Source organism: Corapipo altera, unplaced genomic scaffold, assembly GCF_003945725.1.
Source record: "Corapipo altera isolate COAL_440 unplaced genomic scaffold, ASM394572v1 62, whole genome shotgun sequence".
Classification (NCBI taxonomy): Eukaryota; Metazoa; Chordata; class Aves; order Passeriformes; family Pipridae; genus Corapipo; species Corapipo altera.
Window position 1 is genome coordinate 3,362,151 of NW_020884894.1, and position 21,432 is coordinate 3,383,582.

At 58.0% G+C, this 21,432-nt stretch overlaps 3 protein-coding genes across 7 annotated transcripts; 2 read left to right on the top strand and 1 right to left on the bottom strand.

The window, feature by feature from the left end:
• Positions 1-494: 494 nt before the first annotated feature.
• Positions 495-2,490, top strand: HP (haptoglobin). 2 transcript variants are annotated; one of them, XM_027646836.1, is made up of 5 exons: positions 495-617; positions 930-1,003; positions 1,158-1,262; positions 1,449-1,523; positions 1,670-2,490. In XM_027646836.1, the coding sequence occupies exons 1-5, from the start codon at positions 613-615 to the stop codon at positions 2,431-2,433; spliced, it is 1,023 nt and encodes a 340-aa protein (XP_027502637.1). In that variant the 5' UTR covers positions 495-612; the 3' UTR covers positions 2,434-2,490. The 2 variants fall into 2 exon arrangements, with proteins under 2 accessions (XP_027502637.1, XP_027502638.1); XM_027646837.1 differs by having other exon boundaries at positions 498-617; positions 930-991.
• A 391-nt stretch (positions 2,491-2,881) lies between these two features.
• On the top strand, positions 2,882-12,147 carry DHX38 (DEAH-box helicase 38). The gene is made up of 26 exons (XM_027646800.1): positions 2,882-3,413; positions 3,663-3,850; positions 4,008-4,115; positions 4,440-4,605; positions 4,718-4,836; positions 4,956-5,032; positions 5,118-5,273; positions 5,924-6,085; positions 6,162-6,269; positions 6,808-6,920; positions 7,023-7,160; positions 7,384-7,570; positions 7,657-7,842; positions 8,244-8,384; positions 8,542-8,652; positions 8,725-8,841; positions 9,073-9,180; positions 9,274-9,386; positions 9,892-10,100; positions 10,186-10,340; positions 10,432-10,587; positions 10,663-10,797; positions 10,876-11,001; positions 11,406-11,501; positions 11,639-11,760; positions 11,881-12,147. Exons 1-26 carry the CDS (start codon positions 3,091-3,093, stop codon positions 11,963-11,965), a joined length of 3,705 nt encoding a protein of 1,234 aa, XP_027502601.1. The 5' UTR covers positions 2,882-3,090; the 3' UTR covers positions 11,966-12,147.
• Positions 12,117-16,338, bottom strand: LOC113948857 (transcription factor SPT20 homolog). Of its 4 annotated transcripts, none has more exons than XM_027646835.1 (8): positions 15,487-16,338; positions 15,077-15,162; positions 14,328-14,561; positions 13,548-13,676; positions 13,093-13,254; positions 12,821-12,982; positions 12,468-12,728; positions 12,117-12,266 (listed from the first exon to the last, which is right to left on the bottom strand). In XM_027646835.1, the coding sequence occupies exons 1-7, from the start codon at positions 15,503-15,505 to the stop codon at positions 12,498-12,500; spliced, it is 1,023 nt and encodes a 340-aa protein (XP_027502636.1). In that variant the 5' UTR covers positions 15,506-16,338; the 3' UTR covers positions 12,117-12,266; positions 12,468-12,497. The 4 variants fall into 4 exon arrangements, with proteins under 4 accessions (XP_027502636.1, XP_027502632.1, XP_027502634.1 ...); XM_027646831.1 differs by having other exon boundaries at positions 12,119-12,266; positions 14,313-14,561; positions 15,487-16,337; XM_027646833.1 differs by having other exon boundaries at positions 12,119-12,266; positions 13,093-13,242; positions 14,313-14,561; positions 15,487-16,336.
• Between the last annotated feature and the right edge of the window lie 5,094 nt (positions 16,339-21,432).

Genomic DNA, 21,432 nt, shown 5'->3' on the forward strand with positions numbered 1-21,432 from the left:
TGGATTGGCTGCAGTCCCTCAGAGCCTGTCCCTAGTGTGGGACATGTTGCTCCCCTTGGCCAGCGGGGTGGCACTGCCCAGGGCACTACCCCAGCTCTGGGTGGGTGTACCCTGACTGTCAGCAAAGCCAGGCACAGGATGAGATGGGACCTGGCTCCTGAGACCCAGCTTCTCCTGCCAGCACTGGGGCAGTCACCTGTGCCCTCCAGGGACTGTGGTAGGTGTGGGCACAGGGCAGGTTTGCCAAGGGCAGGGGCTGGTCTGCTCTCTGTGAGCCTTAGCTGGTGTCACAGTGCCAGGGCACTAGTCTGCAGCCAGACACCCCCCCCCCCCATATTTGTAGCTACAAAATCCGGGAAACTCTTGGCACATTGGCTTCCCATGGGGGCTTGGCAGCTTCCCGAGAGCCTCTGCCAAGCTGGCACAGAGCCAGGTGGGGCTTTTTGTGTTCCTCCTGCTGGGAAAGGTGCTGGCTGCAGGCAGCAGGGTCAGGAGGTCTGGAGCTCTTGGGCTGCACCAGGGGGAGGGAGGTGACAATAAAAGGGGTGAGGAGGGAGCCCTGAGCAGCAGTGACCTGCAGGAGGAGTCTGCTGTGAGCAGGGAGCTGCGAGCATGGGGTAAGCAACACCAACGTGTCCCTCCATGTGCTCAGTGCTCTGTCTGTCCTGCTTGTGTGGCTGAGGACCTGGCCCTGCTGAGGGCCATGGCAGGACCCATATTGGGCCTGGAAGCACCCCAGGTCCCAACATTGCAGCCTTGCCCTCTGCAGCAGCAGGGTCCAGGTCTGGGTCCTGGCTGTCTGATGGGCAGCCCCGAGGGCCCTCCTGGGACAGGACAGGAGCCCAAACAGGGTCCTGGTGGAGCCCACGGCTGGGAGCAGGGGAGCTTTCTGGGAGCTCTCTGCTGATGCTGCCCTATTCTCCCTGCAGACCTGCAGAGCTGCTGATCGCTGGCCTGGCCTGGAGCATGCTGGGGACTGCAGCTGCCACCGGTACCTTCCAGGGCAGGCAGGGAGCACTGGGGTTCAGACGAAGGGGAGGGGACTTGGCAGGGAGCAGGCAGGGTCAGGGAAGATGGAACTAGGGAGGGATCCAATGGAGGTGGGAGCATGTCCTGGGCTCGGTTCTCTGGGCCAGCTGAGCATTGTCTGCCTGCAGAGCGGAGCTGTGCAAAGCCTGCGGAGATTGAACACGGCCACGTGGAGCACCTGGTGGTCAGGTACCGCTGCGACCCATACTACCGGCTGCGCGGCTCCGATGATGGTGAGGCACATCCCCAGCTCCAGGGGATGCAAGGGGCTGCCCCAATGCCAGGGATGCAGCCCCCTACCCCACTTCCTCAGGGGTATGAGTAGCTACATCTGCTCACCAAAGCCCCAGGGAGGTACAAGCACCTCTGTGCCTCCCTGGCTGCAAGGCAGGGATGTTGACTCTGGTTTCTCTCCAAAGGGACATACAAATGTGATGGGAATCAGGTGTGGGTGAGTCCTGAAGCTGGTAAGGAGGTGCCTGTCTGCGAGCCAGGTGAGAGCAGAGCCACAGGGGCTGGGGCTGCAAAAAGCAGGGCAGCTGTGGGGCTGTGAGCAGTCTGCGCAGCCAAAGGGCTGTAGGAGCTGCTGAGCACCACTGGGCTGAGAGGGCTCACCTGGGTCCTGCTCTGCCCTATGCAGTGTGTGGGAAGCCGAAGAACCCCCCCAGGCAGATGCAGCGCATCATTGGGGGTCTGCTGGCTCAGAAGGGCAGCTTCCCTTGGCAGGCCCGGATGGTGACCCGCCACAACCTCACTGTGGGGGCCACACTCATCAGTGATCAGTGGCTGCTAACCACTGGCAGGAACGTGTACCTGAACCACAGCGAGAACACCAATCTGGAGGAGATCGCCCCTACGCTGCAGCTGTTCCTGGGCAGCCGGGGGCAGCCCGCCTTGGGCATCGAGCACATTGTGCTGCACCCTGGCTACCCACAGGCTGTGGACCTGGCCCTGCTGAAGCTCAAACAGAAGGTGCTTGTTGGAGAGGAAGTGATGCCCATCTGCCTGCCCCAGAAAGACTACGTGCAGCCAGGGCGGGTGGGCTATGTCTCAGGCTGGGGCCGTGGTGCCACCTTTGCCTTCTCTGACATGCTGAAGTATGTGATGCTCCCGGTGGCTGAGGACAAGCAGTGCCACGAGTACTACGGGGCGCGGAATGCATCCTACTGGGTGCAGCCCATCCTCAGCAACGATACCTTCTGCGTGGGCATGAGTGAGCTGCGGGAGGACACCTGCTATGGAGATGCTGGTGGGGCCTTTGCTGTGCAGGACCCTGATGACGACACCTGGTACGCAGCTGGCATCCTCAGCTATGACAAGACCTGCACGGCCGCCAAGTACGGTGTGTACGTGGACGTGCAGCGCGTCTTGGCCTGGGTGAAGGAGACAGTTACAGCCAGCTGAGGGGCTGTGGGGGAATAAAACTGTTCTGCCTCGGGCTGCAGGCTGTGTCTCTGTGCAGACTGTGTGTGTGTTTGTGTCTGTCTGCAGGCTCGGTGTTTGTGCAGCACATGGGCCTGTCTGCGCAGGGGCAAGCGTGTGCCTCCTCTCACCCCACCACATCCCGGTGGGTCCCTGGAAGCCTTCGCCGGCGGTTGGCTGGAAGGCTCGGGGCTGCAGGGACTGCCCGGGGCTCTGGAAGGTTCTCGCTGCCCTCCGCGGTGTGTGGGTGTCCGTGGGGGGCTGTCCCCGTGCGGGGCTCTCTGTCCCCGTGCGGGGCTCTCTGTCCCCGTGCGGGGCTCGCTGTCCCCGGGCTGCCGCCGCCGGTCCCGCCCGTCCGTAACTCCCCCGCTGCCTCGGCGGCCACGTGACCCCGTGGGCGTTCCCCACGCCGGAAGTCCGCCAGGAGCGGTAGCGCGCCTTGCCCAGCGGTGTTTTCACCCTGCAGTGGCGGCGCTCCCATAGGCCCTGGCCGCTGTGTCTATGGTGCGTGTGGCTAGAGCGGCTCCTCCCGCGGAGCACTGTGGGGCGGCCATGGCGGCGCTCGGGGAGCTGGGTTACGGTCGCTGAGGAAGCTGCGGGCGGTGCCGGCGGCGGGGCCCGGGCGGCGCTGCGGCCGCGATGGCCGCGGCGAGCGAGGAGTCGCTGCACCGCCTGTCGGGGACGAGCCCGGGCGGCGAGGCGGGCGGGCTGGTGCTGCGGGCGCAGGGCGCCGAACAGCACATCTTCAAGGCGCCGGCCCCGCGCACCTCCCTGCTGGGCCTGGACGTGCTGGCGGCGCAGAAGCGGCGGGAGCGCCAGGAGGAGGAGGCCGGGGGGAAGCGATCCCGGGTCGCATCCTACAAAGACTGGGAAGAGGGTCGTGACGAGGCGGGCAGCGCCGAGGAGGAGGACGAGGAAGAGGATGAGGACGACCGGAGCAGCCGCAAAGGTCGCAGGAACAGGTCGGGTCTGGGGGGGGCTCCTGATGCCCGCGGGGGTCGCTCCCGGCCGGGAGGGGAGCGGGGGGCGAGCAGGGGGCGAGCACAGGCGGTGTCACGGGGCTGCGGCTTCCGGCGTGGCAGAGACGGAGGCCTGAGGGGGACTGCGGGCCACTATGGCAGAGCTTGAAACTGGAGCCGTACGAGACCAGCTGAAAGGCAGCTACTGCTCAGCACTCCTGAGCGTTTCTTCTTTCTGCTCTGCCTGCCCAGGCATTACCGCTCCGTCCACGTGGAGACACCTTCATACACAGGGGGTGTCAGCGAGGAGTTCTGGGAACGCAGCCGGCAGCGGGAGAGGGAGCGTCGGGAACACGGAGTCTTTGCCTCCTCCAAGGAAGAGAAGGAACGGAAGAAGGAACGCAGTAGGGAGCGGGACCACGATCGTAAACGGGACCGTGGTAACTGCTCTGAGACCTTTGTGGTGCTTCTTGCTTTGGGTCTGGGCTTGTCCTGTCGCCTGTTTGTAGTTCTTAGCTAACGTTTGTGGTGATTTCTCCAGCAGACTTGGGAAGCTTGTTTGTGCAATAGGCACCTGATCCTACTTTGTTTTCACAGAGGAGCGGGACAGGAGTCGTCACAGCAGCAGCAGATCGGAAAGGGATGGCTCGTCAGAAAGGAGCAGCAGGAGGAGTGAACCTGAGAGCCCCCGACATCGGCCCAAAGGTGGGAGTGGGACCCGGTAGAGCTCTTGTGTGAGACTTAACAGGGAGGGGTTTGGGGTTTTTTTTTTGCTTCCTGCTGGTTGTGTAAGGACAGAGATGTGGGAAAATCAGGCAGATCTCTGCAGAGTGGGGTCTGTTCTGGGTCTGTGTGATGGAAATGTGGCCCTTTGGCAATTCCTTGGAATCACTGGGTCAGCCCCTGCCCTTAGAGGGAGGGCAAATGAATACTCTGTCTCCCTGCTCCTTGCTAGAAGGTGTTAGGTGGCTCCAGTTGCTTGGGGCCGCTGTTGGAACATCAGGTGTCAAACCCCACCTCCTCTACCAGATGCAGCCACACCATCTCGCTCCAGCTGGGAGGAAGATGATAGTTGCTACAGCAGTACCCGTCGCTCACAGTGGGAATCTCCCTCACCCACGCCTTCCTATCGGGACTCGGAGCGCAGCCACCGGCCATCATCACTGCGGGACACGGACCGGCGGGAACGGGACAGGTACCAGTGCCTGGGGCAGGACTGTGAGCTGTGGGGCTGCAGAAGGGGGACAGTGTGCTTGTGAGCAGTGCTGAGCTGTGGCACCAGTTCCTCACTCCTGCTCTGTTTTCAGGTCTGTGAGGAGCAGGTACTCAGACAAGACGCCATTGCCCACCCCGTCGTACAAATACAATGAGTGGGCTGACGACAGGAAGCACCTTGGAGCCACGCCACGGCTGTCCCGAGGGAGAGGTGAGGAGTCTGGGCTGGGCTGCCCAGGGTGGACAGTGCGGAATCCCTTTCCCTGCGGCACAGGGTCAGCTCTGTGGGGTTTCCTTGGGAGTGTTCTGGACCAACTGGCACACCCGCAGGGCGGCGCACAGATGGCGAGGAGGGCATCGCCTTTGAGACGGAGGAGGAGCGGCAGCAGTGGGAGGATGACCAGCGGGTGAGAGCCGAGGGCAGGCGAGAGGCTTGGGGCTGCCGGGCTGTGGGAACGGGCAGAGCTGAGTGTTGCACCTCTCCCTTCCCAGCAAGCTGACCGGGACTGGTACATGATGGACGAGGGCTATGATGAGTTTCACAACCCCTTGGCCTACTCCTCTGAGGAGTACGTGAAGAAGCGTGAGCAGCACTTACACAAGCAGAGGCAGAAGCGGATCTCAGCACAGCGGCGGCAGATCAATGAGGTAGGGCCAAGATGTGGGGTTGGCTGCTCTGAACACGTGGGGTTGGCTGCCCCTTGGGAGACCACGGGCTGAGCCCTTGCTGTCGAGTGGAGAAGGACACTCTTGGTCCTGGCACAAGCTGAGGGAGGGCTCACAGGGAAGCTGTGATTGTGTCCCTCTGGAAATTTCAGCTCTGCCTCTCTTGTGTAGGCAGAATTTGCGGTTTTAGTGCTTGGTGGATTGCAATTCCAAGGCAGCAGGAGTGCAAAGGGCTGTGCTCCTGTTGTTATGGGTGTGAGGTACATTTACTAGTATTGTCCACTATTGGCCCAGTGGATGCTGGGGGCAGCTGCCCTCAGCACACAAGCAGGACTATGTCCAGGTTTCTTCACATATTCTGAGTGGTATGGGGGCCTTGTGGGCAGTGTCTGTCCTGCATTTCCTTGGAGGCAGTCCTGTTGACCACGTGGCTCGCATGGCCAGTCTGTTTCTTGTACTCTACTTCCAGTTATTGTTTCTTCCCTCATGCTTACTTTCAGGCTCTCTAGGTTGGAACCATCAGTTCCATCCTGTTGCCAGTGTGGCGCCCAGGCCCGGGCTCAGTGTTCTGGTGTGATCTTTGGGGCTTTCTGTGAGTCTTCTGTGTGTTTATGATATGTTGTTTCTTGCAGGATAACGAGCGCTGGGAGACGAATCGCATGCTGACCAGTGGTGTGGTCCATCGGATTGAAGTGGATGAAGATTTTGAAGAGGATAACTCCGCTAAAGTTCATTTGTTGGTGCACAACCTGGTGCCTCCTTTCCTGGATGGAAGGATTGTCTTCACCAAGCAGGTAGAGGCTGCAGCTGAAGGTGCTGATGGCTGCACATGTGAGCCCTTTGTACTGAAGCAATGCCTCCTCCCTCCAGCCAGAGCCAGTCATCCCTGTGAAGGATGCCACCTCGGATTTGGCCATCATAGCCCGGAAAGGCAGCCAGCTGGTGCGCAAGCACAGGGAGCAGAAGGAGCGTAAGAGGGTATGCTGTGACCTTTTGGCTTACTGCCCACTGTACATGTTAGGTAGTGCCTCACAGCCTTGTTTGGACTCCAGAATTCAGGCTTTGGCAGCAGTGATGATAAGGAGTTCATATTTTTGTGACTTGGGACATCTTGGCAGCCCAGCTCACTGCATTGCTTCATAGCAGCTGCTGTGCTGTGATTGCCTTGGGTACTGCCTGGGACATGAATCACTGTGCACTTGTGCAGAGGAGGCTGATCCAAAGGACATTTGAATTGTGGAAGAAGAAAGCAGATGGAAGAATGCTAGTCAGCTTAGGGACAGTCAGCAGGCAGTATGGTAGCAGTATGGCATACTGTTTTCTTAGGAGGCGGTTGCTCGTCCTGTGCCTGTATCCTTACCAGTGTCTTAAAACTCTGCTCCAATTCATTTGGAAGAGGGAGACCTGATGAAGAGTGGGATGTGCATTCTGCATTGGGAAACTGTGGGACTTAGGCTTATAACTAGGATTGTCTGTGCTTCTTATACTAAAGTTATGCTGCTCTCTATCTTTCCAGGCACAGCACAAGCACTGGGAGCTGGCAGGCACTAAACTGGGAGACATTATGGGGATCAAGAAAGAGGAGGAGAAGGATGAGATGGTGACGGAAGACGGCAAAGTGGATTACAAGTAGGGACTTGCTCTAAATTACTTTGCTCAGCTGGTGATGGGGGCTGTGGGTATAGCAGAGTGTGTGGAGAGGCAGCTTCAGGACTTGTGATGTGTCTTTAGGACTGAGCAGAAGTTTGCTGAACACATGAAAGAAAAAAGTGAAGCCAGCAGTGAGTTTGCCAAGAAGAAATCAATTCTGGAGCAGAGACAATACCTGCCTATCTTTGCTGTGCAGCAGGAACTGCTCTCCATCCTCAGGTATGGCTGCCAGGGCATCCCCAGGACATTGGCCTACATTTGGGAACCCAAGTGAGGAATTCCCCTAGACTCATGGCTGTTTGGAAGCTGTATTCTTGGGGAACAAACCGCACTCCTATCCGTAGGTGATGGCAGCTCCTGCCTGAGCTGGATGACACTTGACTGGTGAACACAAAACCTTTTCTTTGTGGTGTGCAAAGAAATACTTTTTCTCTTTCATCAGAGACAACAGCATTGTGATTGTGGTGGGGGAGACGGGGAGTGGGAAGACGACTCAACTGACGCAGTACCTGCACGAGGATGGCTACACTGACTACGGCATGATCGGCTGCACCCAGCCCCGCAGAGTGGCCGCAATGTCGGTGGCCAAGCGGGTCAGTGAGGAGATGGGGGTCCGTCTGGGGGAGGAGGTGAGTCTGGCAGAGGGTGCAGGGGTACCACCCAATGACAGTGGCTGGGGGTGTTGGAAGACTTGCTGGTATCTCTGCCTTCCCAGGTGGGCTATGCCATCCGTTTTGAGGACTGCACGTCCGAGAACACAGTAATCAAGTACATGACAGATGGGATCCTCCTCCGTGAGTCACTGAGGGAGGCTGACCTGGACAACTACAGTGCTATCATCATGGATGAGGCTCATGAGCGCTCACTCAACACTGATGTGCTCTTCGGGCTGCTTCGGGAGGTGTGTGTGAGCCTGGGCTAGAAGGCAGCAGCGTGGGGCACTTTGAGCAGAGTATTGGCAGGGACAACCCTTCTCTGCCAGGTCTGGGAGAGGGAAGCAGAGCTGTCATGTCTCTGTCTGCACATCTGGGTTCCTGGTTCTGGCGGGTTAAATCTCCCCTAGTGCTGCCAGAGTCTCGCTGATTGAGTGTGAGAACTCTCAGTACAGAGATCTTTGCTGGCTTAAGGCTTTCTGAACTGAGGTTGGTGGGTCTTTTTAACTTGTGCTCCCTGGCATGAGCTGCCAGTGCCTCTGTAGACAGCAGAAGCTCTGTCCTGTGCCGTTGTCTCAGTAAGAATGGAAGCAGCCCACAGCCATGCACAAATACCCCTTCCTTATTGTTCCTTTCATCTGCTTTCTAGGTGGTGGCCCGACGCTCAGATCTGAAGCTTGTTGTCACCTCGGCCACCATGGATGCAGATAAGTTTGCCTCCTTCTTTGGGAACGTTCCAATTTTCCACATTCCTGGGCGCACTTTCCCTGTGGATATTCTTTTCAGCAAGGTATGGTCAGTGTTGTGGAGGGAAGTACTGTTGTGACAGGAGGGAGTTGTGACCTGGATGTGCTGTACTCTGGGGTGGACCCACAGGACAGAGGAGGAGTGGCCGTAGTGTGCTCCACACAGGACAGGCCCTTGTTAACCTGAGCTCTGCCTTTCAGACCCCACAGGAGGATTATGTGGAGGCTGCAGTGAAACAAGCCCTGCAGGTCCACTTGTCTGGTGCTCCTGGAGACATCCTCGTCTTCATGCCTGGCCAGGAGGATATCGAGGTGAGCTGGAAGGGCAGGCGCTGTCCTACCCCATTCTTTCAATCTGATGTTTATGCCCCTCTTTGTGTTTAGGTGACCTCAGAGCAAATTGTGGAGCACCTTGAGGAGCTGGAGAAGGCACCTGCTCTTGCTGTCCTGCCAATCTATTCTCAGCTGCCCTCGGACTTGCAGGCCAAGATCTTCCAGAAGGTGCTGATGTGTGCTCTGCGATAGGGGTGGGGACAGGGAAAAGTGGAGCAGGAGACAGTACAGAGCAGAAGGGAGGGTTGCAGACATGTCTCTGTATTGAATGTGGAGGGTGAGAGAAAGCATGTACCCCCTTCCACCTGTCACTTGGGGCTCTGTGTTGCTGCTCCACGCTCCTCCCCAGACGGGCAGAGCCTTGCTCAGGAGTGTGACTGATGTGTAGTGTGCTTGCAGGCTCCTGACGGGGTCAGGAAGTGCATCGTTGCCACTAACATTGCAGAGACCTCACTGACAGTGGATGGCATCATGTTTGTGATTGACTCTGGCTACTGCAAGTTGAAGGTCAGCCAGGATTTCCTGTACTATCTGTGATCTCTGGTGCATTTGTGATCCAGCCTTCCTCTTACTCCCATCTGATCTTCTTGTGCCCTGCAGGTTTTCAACCCCCGCATAGGCATGGATGCGCTGCAGATCTACCCCATCAGTCAGGCCAATGCCAATCAGAGGGCAGGCCGAGCTGGCCGGACAGGCCCAGGCCACTGCTTCAGGTAGGCACATCACTGGTGTTCCTGTTCCTTTTGTATCCCCAGCTTGGCATCAAGTTACCTGTGTTTTTTGCTCACTGGAGTTGTTCATTATCTTGAACTCTGGGGGGATGTGGGCATTAGGCAGGCCTGAAGGACTCCTCCTTGGGACCCAGTTCTCTGCAGAGAAAAGGATGTGCTCCAGCTTCTTCCTGTGCCCATCTTCACTTGTGGCTGTTCTGCCCTGGATGCTGTCAGGATAGCAGCCAAGCCAAAGGCCTTTCCCAGGCTTTGCTCTGAGACCAGGGAAGGGCTGTGCTTGGGCGGGTGCTGTGCTGCAGCCCAAACACCCTGATGTGCTGGGGAGGACACGCTTTGGCTGGGGTAGAGGTGCCCCCCAGGGTCCTGCTGTCTGGGTGCAGGGTTGCTGCTTTGTGCCATGCCAGGCTGGGCTGGGCAGAGGCTGGAAAGTCTGTAAGAAACATAGTGGCCAGAACAGGAGGAGCATGCTCTTGGCATCTGTTCCCAGGCTCTACACCCAGAGTGCTTACAAGAATGAGCTGCTGACAACCACGGTGCCTGAGATCCAGCGCACCAACCTCGCCAACGTAGTGCTCTTGCTCAAGTCCCTGGGTGTGCAGGACCTGCTACAGTTCCACTTCATGGATCCGCCCCCTGAGGACAACATGTTGAACTCCATGTACCAGCTGTGGATCCTGGGGGCCCTGGATAACACAGGTATTGGCTGCTGAGGCAAGCTGCCAGCACATGGAACTGGGACCTGCCCAGCTGCTGATCAGTGATCCCTGTGCTGTTCCTACAGGTGGTCTGACCTCAACGGGACGTCTCATGGTGGAGTTTCCGCTGGACCCTGCGCTCTCCAAAATGCTCATAGTCTCCTGTGACATGGGTTGCAGCTCTGAGATCTTGCTTGTTGTCTCCATGTTGTCTGTGCCTGCCATCTTTTACCGTCCTAAGGTACCCACTTCATTCCAGCAGCTTGGGGCGTTTCCCTGCTTGGGGCCCTGCTTTTTCCTTGACTAATCTGTGTTCTTTGCTCACCCTTCAGGGCCGAGAGGAGGAGAGTGACCAAGTGCGGGAGAAATTTGCTGTTCCAGAGAGTGATCACTTGACTTACCTGAATGTTTACCTGCAGTGGAAAAACAACAGCTATTCTACCCTGTGGTGCAATCAGCACTTCATCCATGCCAAGGCCATGCGAAAGGTGAGGCTGTGGCCATGAGCCTGGGGGAAGGAGCCTTGTGCAGGAGAGGGCTCTGACTAGCACACACCTTTGCAGGTGCGGGAGGTGCGTGCCCAGCTCAAGGACATTATGGTGCAGCAGCGGATGAGCCTGGCATCCTGTGGTACGGACTGGGATGTTGTCAGGAAGTGCATCTGTGCTGCATATTTCCATCAGGCTGCAAAGCTGAAGGTGAGAGGTGTTTGTGCTGCCTGGGGGCTGTGAGGCCCTGCCTAGGAACAGGTGGGCTAAGCACACTTGTTTTTGCAGGGCATTGGGGAGTATGTGAACATCCGCACAGGCATGCCCTGCCACCTGCACCCCACGAGCTCTCTGTTTGGCATGGGCTACACACCAGACTACATTGTGTATCACGAATTGGTTATGACCACAAAGGTGAGCTTGAGCTGAGGGCTGCCAGAAAGGCTGACAAGAGCTCTAAGGGAGATGGGAGGGCTTTGCTGTGAGACTGGGATCTGTCTGAATGGCAGTTCTCAGGCTTTCCCATCTGTACCAATTAGGCACATCTCTGTCATCTGCAGGGTCCTATTTGTCCCTTTCCCACTATTTTTCCCTGGCCTCTATGGGACATATTTGAACCTCCCTGTGGTCTCACCAAATCTAACCCATAGCAGGGGGCCCTCTGAGGCCAGGAGGAATTGTCTGGAAGGGGTGTGGTTCTAGCCTGAGAAGTGCCATCAGCAAGTGGGGGAGAAAGGGAGCTGCCATGGCTCTGTGCATAGTGCCCAGGCCCCAAGAGTACCATCCTGCTACCCTGGTCTTCCCTTCTGTCCCTGCAGGAATACATGCAGTGTGTCACTGCCGTGGATGGAGAGTGGCTGGCAGAGCTGGGCCCCATGTTCTACAGTATCAAACATGCTGGCAAGTCACGCCAGGTAAGTCTCTTGTTCAGGATGAGCTGGCAGATGGCAGGCCCACTGTGTGCCTATTCTATTGCTCTGTGTGTGTGTTTTGACATGGAGGGAACAGGCCATCCCTCTCTTGTCCCTGACCTGCTGCTGCCTTGCTCCAGGAGAATCGCCGCCGTGCCAAGGAGGAAGTGTCTGCCATGGAGGAGGAGATGGCTTTGGCGGAGGAGCAGCTGCGTGCCCGCCGGGAGGAGCAGGAGCGTCGTAACCCACTGGGCAGTGCAAGGTGGGTGCTGGCCCTGCCTGGCCATGGCTTGCCTGCATGAAGCATCCCAGCTTCCCCATGGGCATTCTGGTGCAGCGAAAGGTTGCATTTTCCATTAATCACTCTTGTCGTCTCTGACAGATCTACTAAAATCTACACCCCTGGGCGGAAGGAGCAGGGGGAGCCCCTGACACCACGACGCACCCCAGCCCGCTTTGGCCTCTGAGATGGCAGTACCTGTTGCTTTGAGACTTAAGGACTTACAGGAGCAGCTGAGTCTCAGGAGAGTCCCCAATTCCCCTGATCACTGTATTCTATGAGATCTCTACAGCTTGTGGCCCAGGAAGGCTTTGGTGCTTGGCACTAATTTTGCTACAGAACAGAAAGAATTTTATTTGTTTAAAGGTTGTCAGTCTTAATCCTTGCTTTCTTTTGCACTGCTTCTTGTCCCAGAGGCAAGTATTGGGTGGAGGCAGCTCTGCAGAATTGTGCAAGGCTGGTGCTGTCAGGTTGTTGCCCTGTAGAACCTGGAACAAGGCACAGAATTTCAGTGACCTGAAGGACAAATACAGCCTGTCCCTGTTTCAACCCTGGCCCATACTCATGCAAAGGCAGTTCTCCCACAGCCCATGCCCTTGGCAGATAGCTTGTGCCCAGCAGTCCCTGCACACCTGGGACTGTTGGCCCAGCCCTGTTTCAGGCCAGGCTGTGCCAGGGATTCTGCTCACTTTTTCAGCTGCTGACACTTGTGGGGCTGCTCAGGTGTTCTGACTGTGAGATGTGGGTTCTCCTGCATCCTGCCTGGTGTGTCTTGAATGCATGTTTGTATCCTGCACCTGCTCTGTCACCTTGCTGAGCTCTTCCATAAGGAAGGCCAGCTCCACCTTGCAGACAACCAGCTCCTCTTCTCGCAGAGCCAGAGCTCTCTCACTGTCCACATGTAGCTGCTGCCAGTGTTGGGCTTGTCTGCTCAGGTCCAGCAGCCTCTCCTGGAGGGAGTAGACATGCCAGTGGCACAGTGAGAGAGATGGGCTGAGGACAGACTCCTGGTGCCCCACAGGAAGGCTTGAGACATCCTTACCTCTGGCTTGCTCTGCTGCTGGGAGCTCTTCCTCAGCCCCTGATGGAGCTGCTGCTGTTGTGTCTTATGGACTGCGATCTTTTTCTCCTGCTTGGTGCTCTCTCGCCGGGCTTGGGCCAGTTCTTTCTGCAGGTTGGCTGCGTCCTGCACCTGCCCGCAAAGCTGTGGGGCAGGGAGAGTGGTTGGCTGCACCATGGGCAGGCTGAGCATCTCCTGGAGGCAGGAGAGGGCTCTGGCACTGAGGCTGCATCCCTGTCCTGCCCTGCCCTCACCTGTTGCTGCAGCTCTACCACTTCTTTGTGTGGGCCTTGGATGGTCTCCTCAGCTCCACTCAGCTGCTGCAGACTCTGCTGCTCCTGGGCCTCGGTGGCTCCCAACTGCTCCTGCAGCTGAGTTGGGCTGTGCTGCGGGCCCTGGTTCTCCTGTGTCCCCAGCTGCAGAGAAGGCAGTGTGTTGGTGGGTTGGCCTCGTGCTTTGTGCCCTTCCCTGGGCAGGGGCACAACTGCCCTCCTTGTGCCACAGGAAGCTCTGAGCCAGCTGGTGCCCAGCTGTGTGAGGCAGTGGGGGAAAGCTGGCATTGCCGCTGCCTGCCCTGCCCCAGGGTTTCTGGGGGAAGTGGAGCAGGGCTCAGCCCTGCAGCACGTTTTGGGACACTGGCTGTATTGGCTCCTGTGCCCCCCAGACTGCTTCCTCCCAGACTTGATGCTGGGGGGTTGCTGGCACTGACCTGCTCGAGCAGCTTTCTGCTCTCCACTGGGATATTGTGGCTGGTGACAGAATGGCTGTGGGCAGCCACGTTGGAGGTGACCTCTGTCTGCACCGCTTGGTTCTTCAGTTGGAGAGGTGCATCACTGACCTGTGGGTATCCAGTAGGATGTGGGATCACCCTGTGCCCCTGCTGTGCAGAGCTGGGGCTGGAGGTGGAGCCACTTTGTGTCAACCCATGGACAGTGAGCTATGGGGGAGGGCCTGTGGCAGAGGAATGTGGCCTGCACCAGGTGGGAGGCAGGAAGGCTGCTGGCTTCTGACCCTCTCATCCCTGTGCAGACCCCCCTGTTGTGGCAGTGTCTGCTGGACAGCCAGCAGCTCTAGATGGCCATCCTCGTGGTCCCTGACCTGTGATAGAGCATGGTCACAGGGAGAGTGGTGATCCCAGCTCGCTGATGAGGCTGCAGGTTACAGCAGTGCCACCAGCCCTGGGACAGTGCCCAAGGTGTCAGTGGGGCCATTGGAGGCTGCAGTCTTCCAGCTCTGCTCAGCTGAGTAGACTGGGTTGTGCCAGCCATGCCTGCCCTGTGACTGCTGCTCTGTACAGGGTGTGGTGCTACAGCCCTGTCCCTTGTGTGGCTGGCAGGACATCCCCTACCCTCCCATGGGGGGTCACCAGCTGTTTGCACAGGCTGTGGGGCAGGCATGGTGCCTAGCCTGTTATGGGAAGGCAGTGGGGGACACATGCAGTTTGGCCTGCAGCTGTTGTGCCCAGCAGTGGTACCTTGTCTATCAGCACCTGGCACTGCTGCATCAGAGAGACCAAGTCCTGGTGCTCCTGCTCCATTTCACACTCCTGCTGCTGCAGCTGGGCCAGTCGCTTGCGGTTCACATCCCTGCAGAAGTCCAGGTCCCGCTGCAGTGCCTGTATCGTGGCCAGTACCTCAGCTGGCTCCAGCTCCTGCTGCTGTGTATCCTGGCATACTCTGGGCTCCCCAGGCTGTGGCTCCAGCACCAACGATTGCCTTTGGCCCTAGGACATATTGTGAGCAGCATCTGTCCAGCTTGCCACTGTGGCCAGCCCATATTGCAGCTCCTGCCTGGGCAGACACCAGGGCTGGACAAGGCTGGCAGTCCTGATTTTGTGCAGAGCAGCAACAGAGCATGTTACTGATAGGTGGGTACAACCCTACCCCCCCCCAGACAGCGCCACCCTGTCTCTCTGTGTGTGTGTGTGTGTTTGCGTCTGTGTGTGTGTGACCCACACAACCCCCCTGGGCTCACAAAGGGCCAAGCCCCCAACACCATTGGCCCTCAGCACTGCAGTGACACCAACATGAACTGTGGCACTGTGGGAAGCGGTGGCCGTGGGACCAGTGCAGCCACAGCAAGACTGGATACCCCCAAGCCCTTGTGCTCTCCCCAGCCCTGGGGACAAGGTGTCTGGTGGCTTACTCAAGGCTGGCCAAGGTCTCCTGTACCACCTGGCCACCAGCCTGTGGCCACATGACCAGCATCTGGGTGGAGCACAGGGTTGGCACTACTTACCTGGGGCTGCCAGGCCTCTGTCTCCTGCTGAAGCTGCTGAATGGAGTTGCTCAGCTCTGGTGTTGTCTCCTCTGCCCCTGGTAGCCCTGTACAGTGATACCTTTGAATCCTCAGGCTGGCCCTGAGGTACAGGAACCTCCCTGGATGTGTCACATTTTGGCCAATCCCTCGCTGCTGGAAGGACCACAACAGGGGACAGGCCTTTTCTGTGACGCCAGACAACCCTCATTCCCAGGGATGTCACCCAGCCCTGCCTGGGGCAGCCCCACCATCCCATGGCATTGGCACTGCCAATGCCATGGTGCCAGCAGGAGAGGCCGAGCCTGAGACCCCTAGAAAAGCATGGTAGGCTGTGAGGGACAGAACCCCCCTCAGCAGCACCTGACCCCGTCACTGCCCACAGTCCTCACCGCAGTCTTCCTGGGCCATGATCCTCCTCACCGCTCTGTGTCCCTAGCACGCTGTGGCACTTCCCTGTCTGCCACCATGAGGTCACCAGGTTCTGGGCATCATCCTCAGAACTGGGCAAGGGCACGGCAACACCCTCCTGCCATGGCGGGGCCTTGCCACCCTCACGCTACCCCTGCCCTGTCCTCAGGCTGTACTCAGCCTGCGGCTGGCCCCAGGACACGCCACAGGCCTGCGGCCAGGGCTGGGTGGCAGCAGGGCCAGCAGTGGTGCCACACTTGGGGCTGTGCCCTGGGACAACCAGACACAGCAGCCTCCCCAGTGTGGCCCCTCTGCTTCGCACCCCGTGCTCAGGGCAGGGCCAGGGAGACCCACTGCAGGGGCACGTCCTGGCAGAGCTACAGGCCACAGGCCCCAGCAGAGGCTGAGTGTGCCCAGAGAAGGCCGAGAGTGTGTGGCCGGCAGACTCGCCCTGCCTGGGGCCACCCCACAGTGCCCGGGTGCTCAGAGCAGGGCGGGTCTCTTGAGTGCCAGCAGCACCCTGAGTGTGGGCACAGACTTGCCGCTGGCCTATGCCAGTGCCACAGGGCTCCCTGTGCTGTGTGGTGTCCCTTGCTGATGCTCAGTGCAGTTTCACAGGTAAGTGTTTTAACTGGAAATTTCCAAGGCCAGGCTGGGCCCAGAAGGTGAATGCAGATGTACCATAATAGAAATCATCGGTTGCTATGACAACTTGCTCCACCAGCGGGTTGCAGCCACAGGCGGTGGGAGCAGGCGCAGCACCAACAGTTCTGCTAACAGGGCTGCTGACTCCCCCAGCCAGAACACAACAATTTGACCATAATTTCTGCCAGTTGCAAGAGATTTCAGTCTTGTTCAGGCAGCAACAGCTGGGACACAGAGCCTCCATGGGGCACAGAGCATCCCGGGGTACAGAGCCTCGTGCTGTGTGCTGTGCTGTGCCATGTTGTATTGTGCCATATGCAATGCCATGCTGCATTGTGCCAACACATGTGCCACACTGTGCTGAGCTGCAGGCAGTGCCTGTCTGGAAGGGCTTGACCCTGCTCCAGCTCTCTATGAGCCTGTGGGGCAGCCCCACAGCCCTGACCCACAGCTGCCCACCTATGCTTGGCTGGTGCTGAGGGGACAGGGTGGTCAAATTGGCCCCTCTGTTGCGTGAGCCGCAGTCCTGGGGGTGGGAGTTGTCTCACTTTAATTACTGCCGTAATGTTATTCTTTTCAGTGCCACGTTAATTGAAATTAAACAGCTGCCGCGTTCAGGCTGGGACAAAAGTGAATCCTTTTTCATTTCCCTCTGGTTTAATGAAGACTGACATGCTGAGAGAAAACAAAGGCGATCCTGCTGCTGCCTCTCGCTGGCACACACACCAGCAATTACTGGGGACCCTGCGGGCCAGCAGAGACACCCTGGAGCACCCAACAGCTGCCAGCCCCAGGCAGCCCCATCCTGTGTCCCAGGGCGCTCCTACCCAAAAGGTCTGGCCAGGGGGATGCAGGGGATGGAACATCCACAACATGGGGGATGCCAGCACGGAGGTCTCAGTGTCCAGAGTCCAGGCTTTCATTCTGTCTCTTAAGAAGCATCTGGCCACCAGCCATGCCCCAGTGTGGCCCCTCGGCCCTGCCATGCTGCCAAAGTCCTGCCATCCCTGTGGGCTCAGCTGGCTTCAGCCTCACAATGTTCACAGTCACCAACCAGCCCATGCAGCCTCTCAGCCTCAGCCAGGGCAGCAGTGTCAGCCCAGGTGGGTGCCTCTCTCTAGCCTTAACCTTTTTTCTGTTTTAGGACCAGGAGTTTGCTCGTGATGCCATTCAGAACTTTAAAATATGCAAAATGAGGCACTGGTACAAACCTCATTAACACCCGCCTCCAACATCATTAAGATGTTTCCAAGAAAATTAATTGAGAGACTCATTAAAAATAAATTAAGAAAAATGTGTTGCAGAGCGCCTGCTCCGAGCTCGTAAATCACGGCTCAGAGCTCCAGGCCGCTGCACAGGCAATTAACGCCAGCCAATTTGTTTTATCCCGGCTGCGAAAATTAGAAAGCAGACATGGAGATTAGATTAGGGCTGTCTGTCAAGCGGAACTTGGAGTGAATATTTTAGGATACAAAATGGAAATCAGGAAAACAAAGCTGGGACTTCATTTGAGAGAGCTGGCGGGCAGGGGTGGGGGGAGGAGGGAGGTTTGGATGCTCTCTGTTCCGAGGACGGCGCCATGGCTGTGTGCTGATGATGCCCATCTCGCGCTTCCGCCGCCGCCAGCTCCAGCCTCGCCTGCTCCTCACCCGTCCTCTGTGGTTGCGCAGACGCCGACAGCCCCTCTTGGGGAGCGGGAGCTCGCAGTGAGAGCGCTCTGAGCTGCTGTGAGTGACACAGCCCAAGCCAACATGTCTCCCGTGTGTGCCGATTACACACTTGGCTTAGCAAACACAGTGCAACTGGGTGAGAACACTGCTTGGGGCTCCATCAGTTTTGGGCCATTGGTACCCCTTTGTCCGTCCCCAGCACCTTCCACCACAGCAGCTCAAACCACTTTATATTCAGGAACCGAACTGCAGGGCCCCTCTGCAAAACAAGTGCTGTGATCCCCATTTCACAAAGGGGAGCCAAAGGGGTAGATGAGTTGAGGTCTTGTTTGTACGTACACTGCTTGTGAATGCACAAGCAGCTTGTGCAGCAGCAGCCACTGCACTGGCACATCCCAGTGGTGTGTGGGGCATGCCAGTGGCTGCTTGTGCAGCCAAATGTCCAGCCATGGTGGCAACATGGCCCTGGTGGCAGCGGGGGCCCACGTGCTCCCACTTCTCATGGTGCAGGGGGACCCTGGAACTCTGGGAAAGGCTCTAGGAGAAGACATGGGCACTGTGTCAGCCTGCATGACTTAAGTGATGCTGAGGGAGGGGTAATTTGGTCACACATCAGAATGTAACAGCAGAAAGTGGGAACAGAGCCGTTAGCAGAAGGCTCTTGGGTCAGCAGGTGAAAGTACATGCCAGTCTGATGGCTGAGATGAGACAAGCCAAACTGAAACTGGAGTACAGCACATACAGGAGTGGTTACCTCTATGCAGAACAAACTGGACAGTGGGCCATCCATGGCCACTTGGAACCAAGTCTGGACGGCTTGTTTCCAGCTCTGCCCACCTGTGCCTGATCCCAAAGGAGACACTGATGCTGGTGGTCCCATGGTGGGGTGGGACACACAGAGCGAGGTCTTCACTGCCCCCCAGTGCCCTGAGCTAGGGTCCCCATCCCTGGGCACCTCTGGGGTGCCCCAGGCTCCAGGTGAGCTATCTCAGACCATGGGCTGGAGGTTTTGTGCAGGCTCCCAGCCTGCTCAGGGGGCTGTGCCTGAGCAGCAGGGGAGCTGAGGTCACTTTGTGTCACTGTCTGCAGGCTGGGGACCACAGTCACGGCCTGTCCCACTTGGGCCAAACTCCTTCTGGAACACTCCTGTTTGTAGCTAAAATTTTCCATGCTGAGCTTTTGTGTAAAAATACGTTTAATTCAGGTGTTTGATTAACCTTCTTTCAACTATTCCTGAGTTATGGAAAGAGTGGAGAAGTTTTGCATGTAAAAGATTACTGGTATTAAAAATAATTGTAACCACAGGAAAAATAGCATATATTTTAGCTAGATTGGACTCCATCCTCTGGTAGCCCAACTCTGACCTCAGAATCAAACTCCAATATACCAACCATGTTTCGGGCCCCCTCCGTCAGCCTTTGCTGGGAAGGAGAAAGGAAAAACGGAAAAACGAAAGCCCAACCAAGTATCCCAGGATTAGTGTGGGGAAGGGTCTGGAGAGCTATGGAGAGCTATGGGAGCAGCTCCATCTGGGGCTGCTTGTGCCTTTCAGTGACAAAACTGACAGAGATGACATGTGGCTGCTTGGCAGAGCCTGCTGCGGGATCAAGGAATTGTAGAAGGGTTGGGGTTGGAAGGGACCTTAAACTCATCTTGTTGCACCCCCTGCCATGGGCAGGGACACCTTCCACTAGACCAGGTTGCCCAGTCCAATCTGGCCTTGGACACTTGCAGGGATGGGGAAGTCACAGCTTCTCTGGGTAACCTGTGCCGGTGCTGGGTGGGGGCTAAGAGGGGACTGGGGATGAAAGGAAAGAAGAGAGTGAAAAAAACCAGGAGGCCCCGGTGCAGGGGGTCCGGGCACGCGGGTGTGCCGGGATCTGGAGTCCTGGGGGTGTCCGGGGGGGGCCGGGGGGGGCCCGGGCTCTGGGGGCGGACGCACCGCGCAGGCGCGCAGACAGACCCCGCTCCGGCGCGTTTCGGCCCCCGCCCGGCAGGGGTCGCTCTCGGCCCGCGCTGTGCTGCTCGCCCTGCTCGCGCTGGGGGCGGCTCCGCCCCGGCGGCCCCGGCACCTCAGGGGCACCTCAGGGGCACCTCAGGGGCACCTCCCGGCACCCCTGGAACCTCCTGGGTATCCCCCGGGCACCCCCCGGGCACCTTTGTTCCGCCGCAGCCCCGGTCGGGGTTGGGCGGCGCGCCGGGACCGCTGCCCGGGCCCGGGGTGCCCGTGCGGGGATTCCCGGGGATTGGGGTGCCCGGTGCCCCCGCCGCAGCGCGGCCGCAGCCTGTGGCCGGTGGAGGGCCAGCGGGTCCTGAAAGGGGAATGGGATTCGTGAATGGGATCAGCGTTTGCGTCGGTAGAATTTTAATGAACCTTGAAGCTTATTTCTGAGCGGTTTCAGTGACAATTCCCGGGTCTTCCTGTTGGCAGGGAGCTGTACCCTGGCCCGATCCCATCAGGTGCTGCCCGGGGCACGCTCCTGTGTTTGGGATGAGGAACAGCAACAGCAGTACCGGCAGCGTGGGCAGAGTCCACCGGGAGCGACAACAACCGGCACAGGCTTGCAGGCTTTGCATTCCGCACTGGGAATGATCTCATTATCCTTCCCGGGGTCTCGGCCAGCTACTTGAAAAATACTTATTAAAAAACCACGGCAGCTCTCGGGAGAGGGTCCTCGCCAGGAAATGGAGAGAGAACAAACTGGATGTGTATAAACAGAGCAGGGGGAAACAGCCACAGTGGCAAAAATGGGTCGGGACCTGCCCTGCTGTGTTCCCAGTGCAGACTGAGAGCCCAGGCCACATCCCAGAGTGGACAGCAGTGCTTCGTGTCTCCTCTGTCCCTTCATCCGCCATTTGTTCCCATGAAAACTCGGAGTGGGGAATGTTGGTGCATGTGGGGACCCACCCACTCCAGTCACACAGGAGCCAACTCTGCGACATTCCCATTGCTCAAACACTGGGTCACCTGGCCCATCCCCTCGTCATGCCTAGGCAGGGTCAGCCGGAGCAGGCTGCCCAGTGCTGGTTGGGTTTAAATGCCTCCCCCCAGGGCCAGGAGAAGGTGCAGAAGAGCACGGGAGTGACCCTGCAGGGGTGCAGCAGCCCCTAGGGCCACCTCCTGCCCACTGCCCACGTGCTGGCAGTGCTCTTGGGGCTGTTGTGTATTCACGCCATCACGGCACCATTTCCACTGCTCCTGCTGTCAGCTGCATCTTGTTTTTTTGAATCTGTGGGTTAAGGACATACACAAGCTGTGTAGGAGCTGTCATGTTCCTATAAGGAACCATGAGTTGGAAATCATCAGGAAGCAGAGATCCCACTGGAAAAAGGAAGGAATAAGTGAGGGAAAAGCAGCACTACTCAGGTCTGGTCACAGGACACGAGGCATTGGTTGTTCTTGCAGTTACAGCCACTAAGTCTGGGAGAGAGGGGTGGTGTACCCGGACAGCCACGTCAGCGTCTGGGGCCTCCTGCTGGCAGTGATGGCAGCAGTGGGTGGGAAAAGGTTGGGAAAACATGGGGACTGAAGGAAGGCAGAAGCCTTTCCCTTTCCCTTTCCCTTTCCCTTTCCCTTTCCCTTTCCCTTTCCCTTTCCCTTTCCCTTTCCCT

What these genes read in the sequence shown, in the direction of transcription:
- HP (XM_027646836.1), top strand. An exon ending in TGCCACCGGTACCTTCCAGG is followed by an intron (nt 1,004 to 1,157) that starts GCAGGCAGGGAG and finishes GTCTGCCTGCAG; the next exon opens with AGCGGAGCTGTGCAAAGCCT. An exon ending in GCTGCGCGGCTCCGATGATG is followed by an intron (nt 1,263 to 1,448) that starts GTGAGGCACATC and finishes TTCTCTCCAAAG; the next exon opens with GGACATACAAATGTGATGGG.
- DHX38 (XM_027646800.1), top strand. Translation starts at nt 3,091, where the DNA reads ATGGCCGCGGCGAGCGAGGAGTCGCTGCACCGCCTGTCGGGGACGAGC. An exon ending in GACCGGCGGGAACGGGACAG is followed by an intron (nt 4,606 to 4,717) that starts GTACCAGTGCCT and finishes CTCTGTTTTCAG; the next exon opens with GTCTGTGAGGAGCAGGTACT. An exon ending in AATTGGTTATGACCACAAAG is followed by an intron (nt 11,002 to 11,405) that starts GTGAGCTTGAGC and finishes CTGTCCCTGCAG; the next exon opens with GAATACATGCAGTGTGTCAC.
- LOC113948857 (XM_027646831.1), bottom strand. An exon ending in GCCAGGTGCTGATAGACAAG is followed by an intron (nt 13,677 to 14,312) that starts GTACCACTGCTG and finishes GGATACCCACAG; the next exon opens with GTCAGTGATGCACCTCTCCA. An exon ending in TGGTAGAGCTGCAGCAACAG is followed by an intron (nt 12,983 to 13,092) that starts GTGAGGGCAGGG and finishes CCTGCCCCACAG; the next exon opens with CTTTGCGGGCAGGTGCAGGA.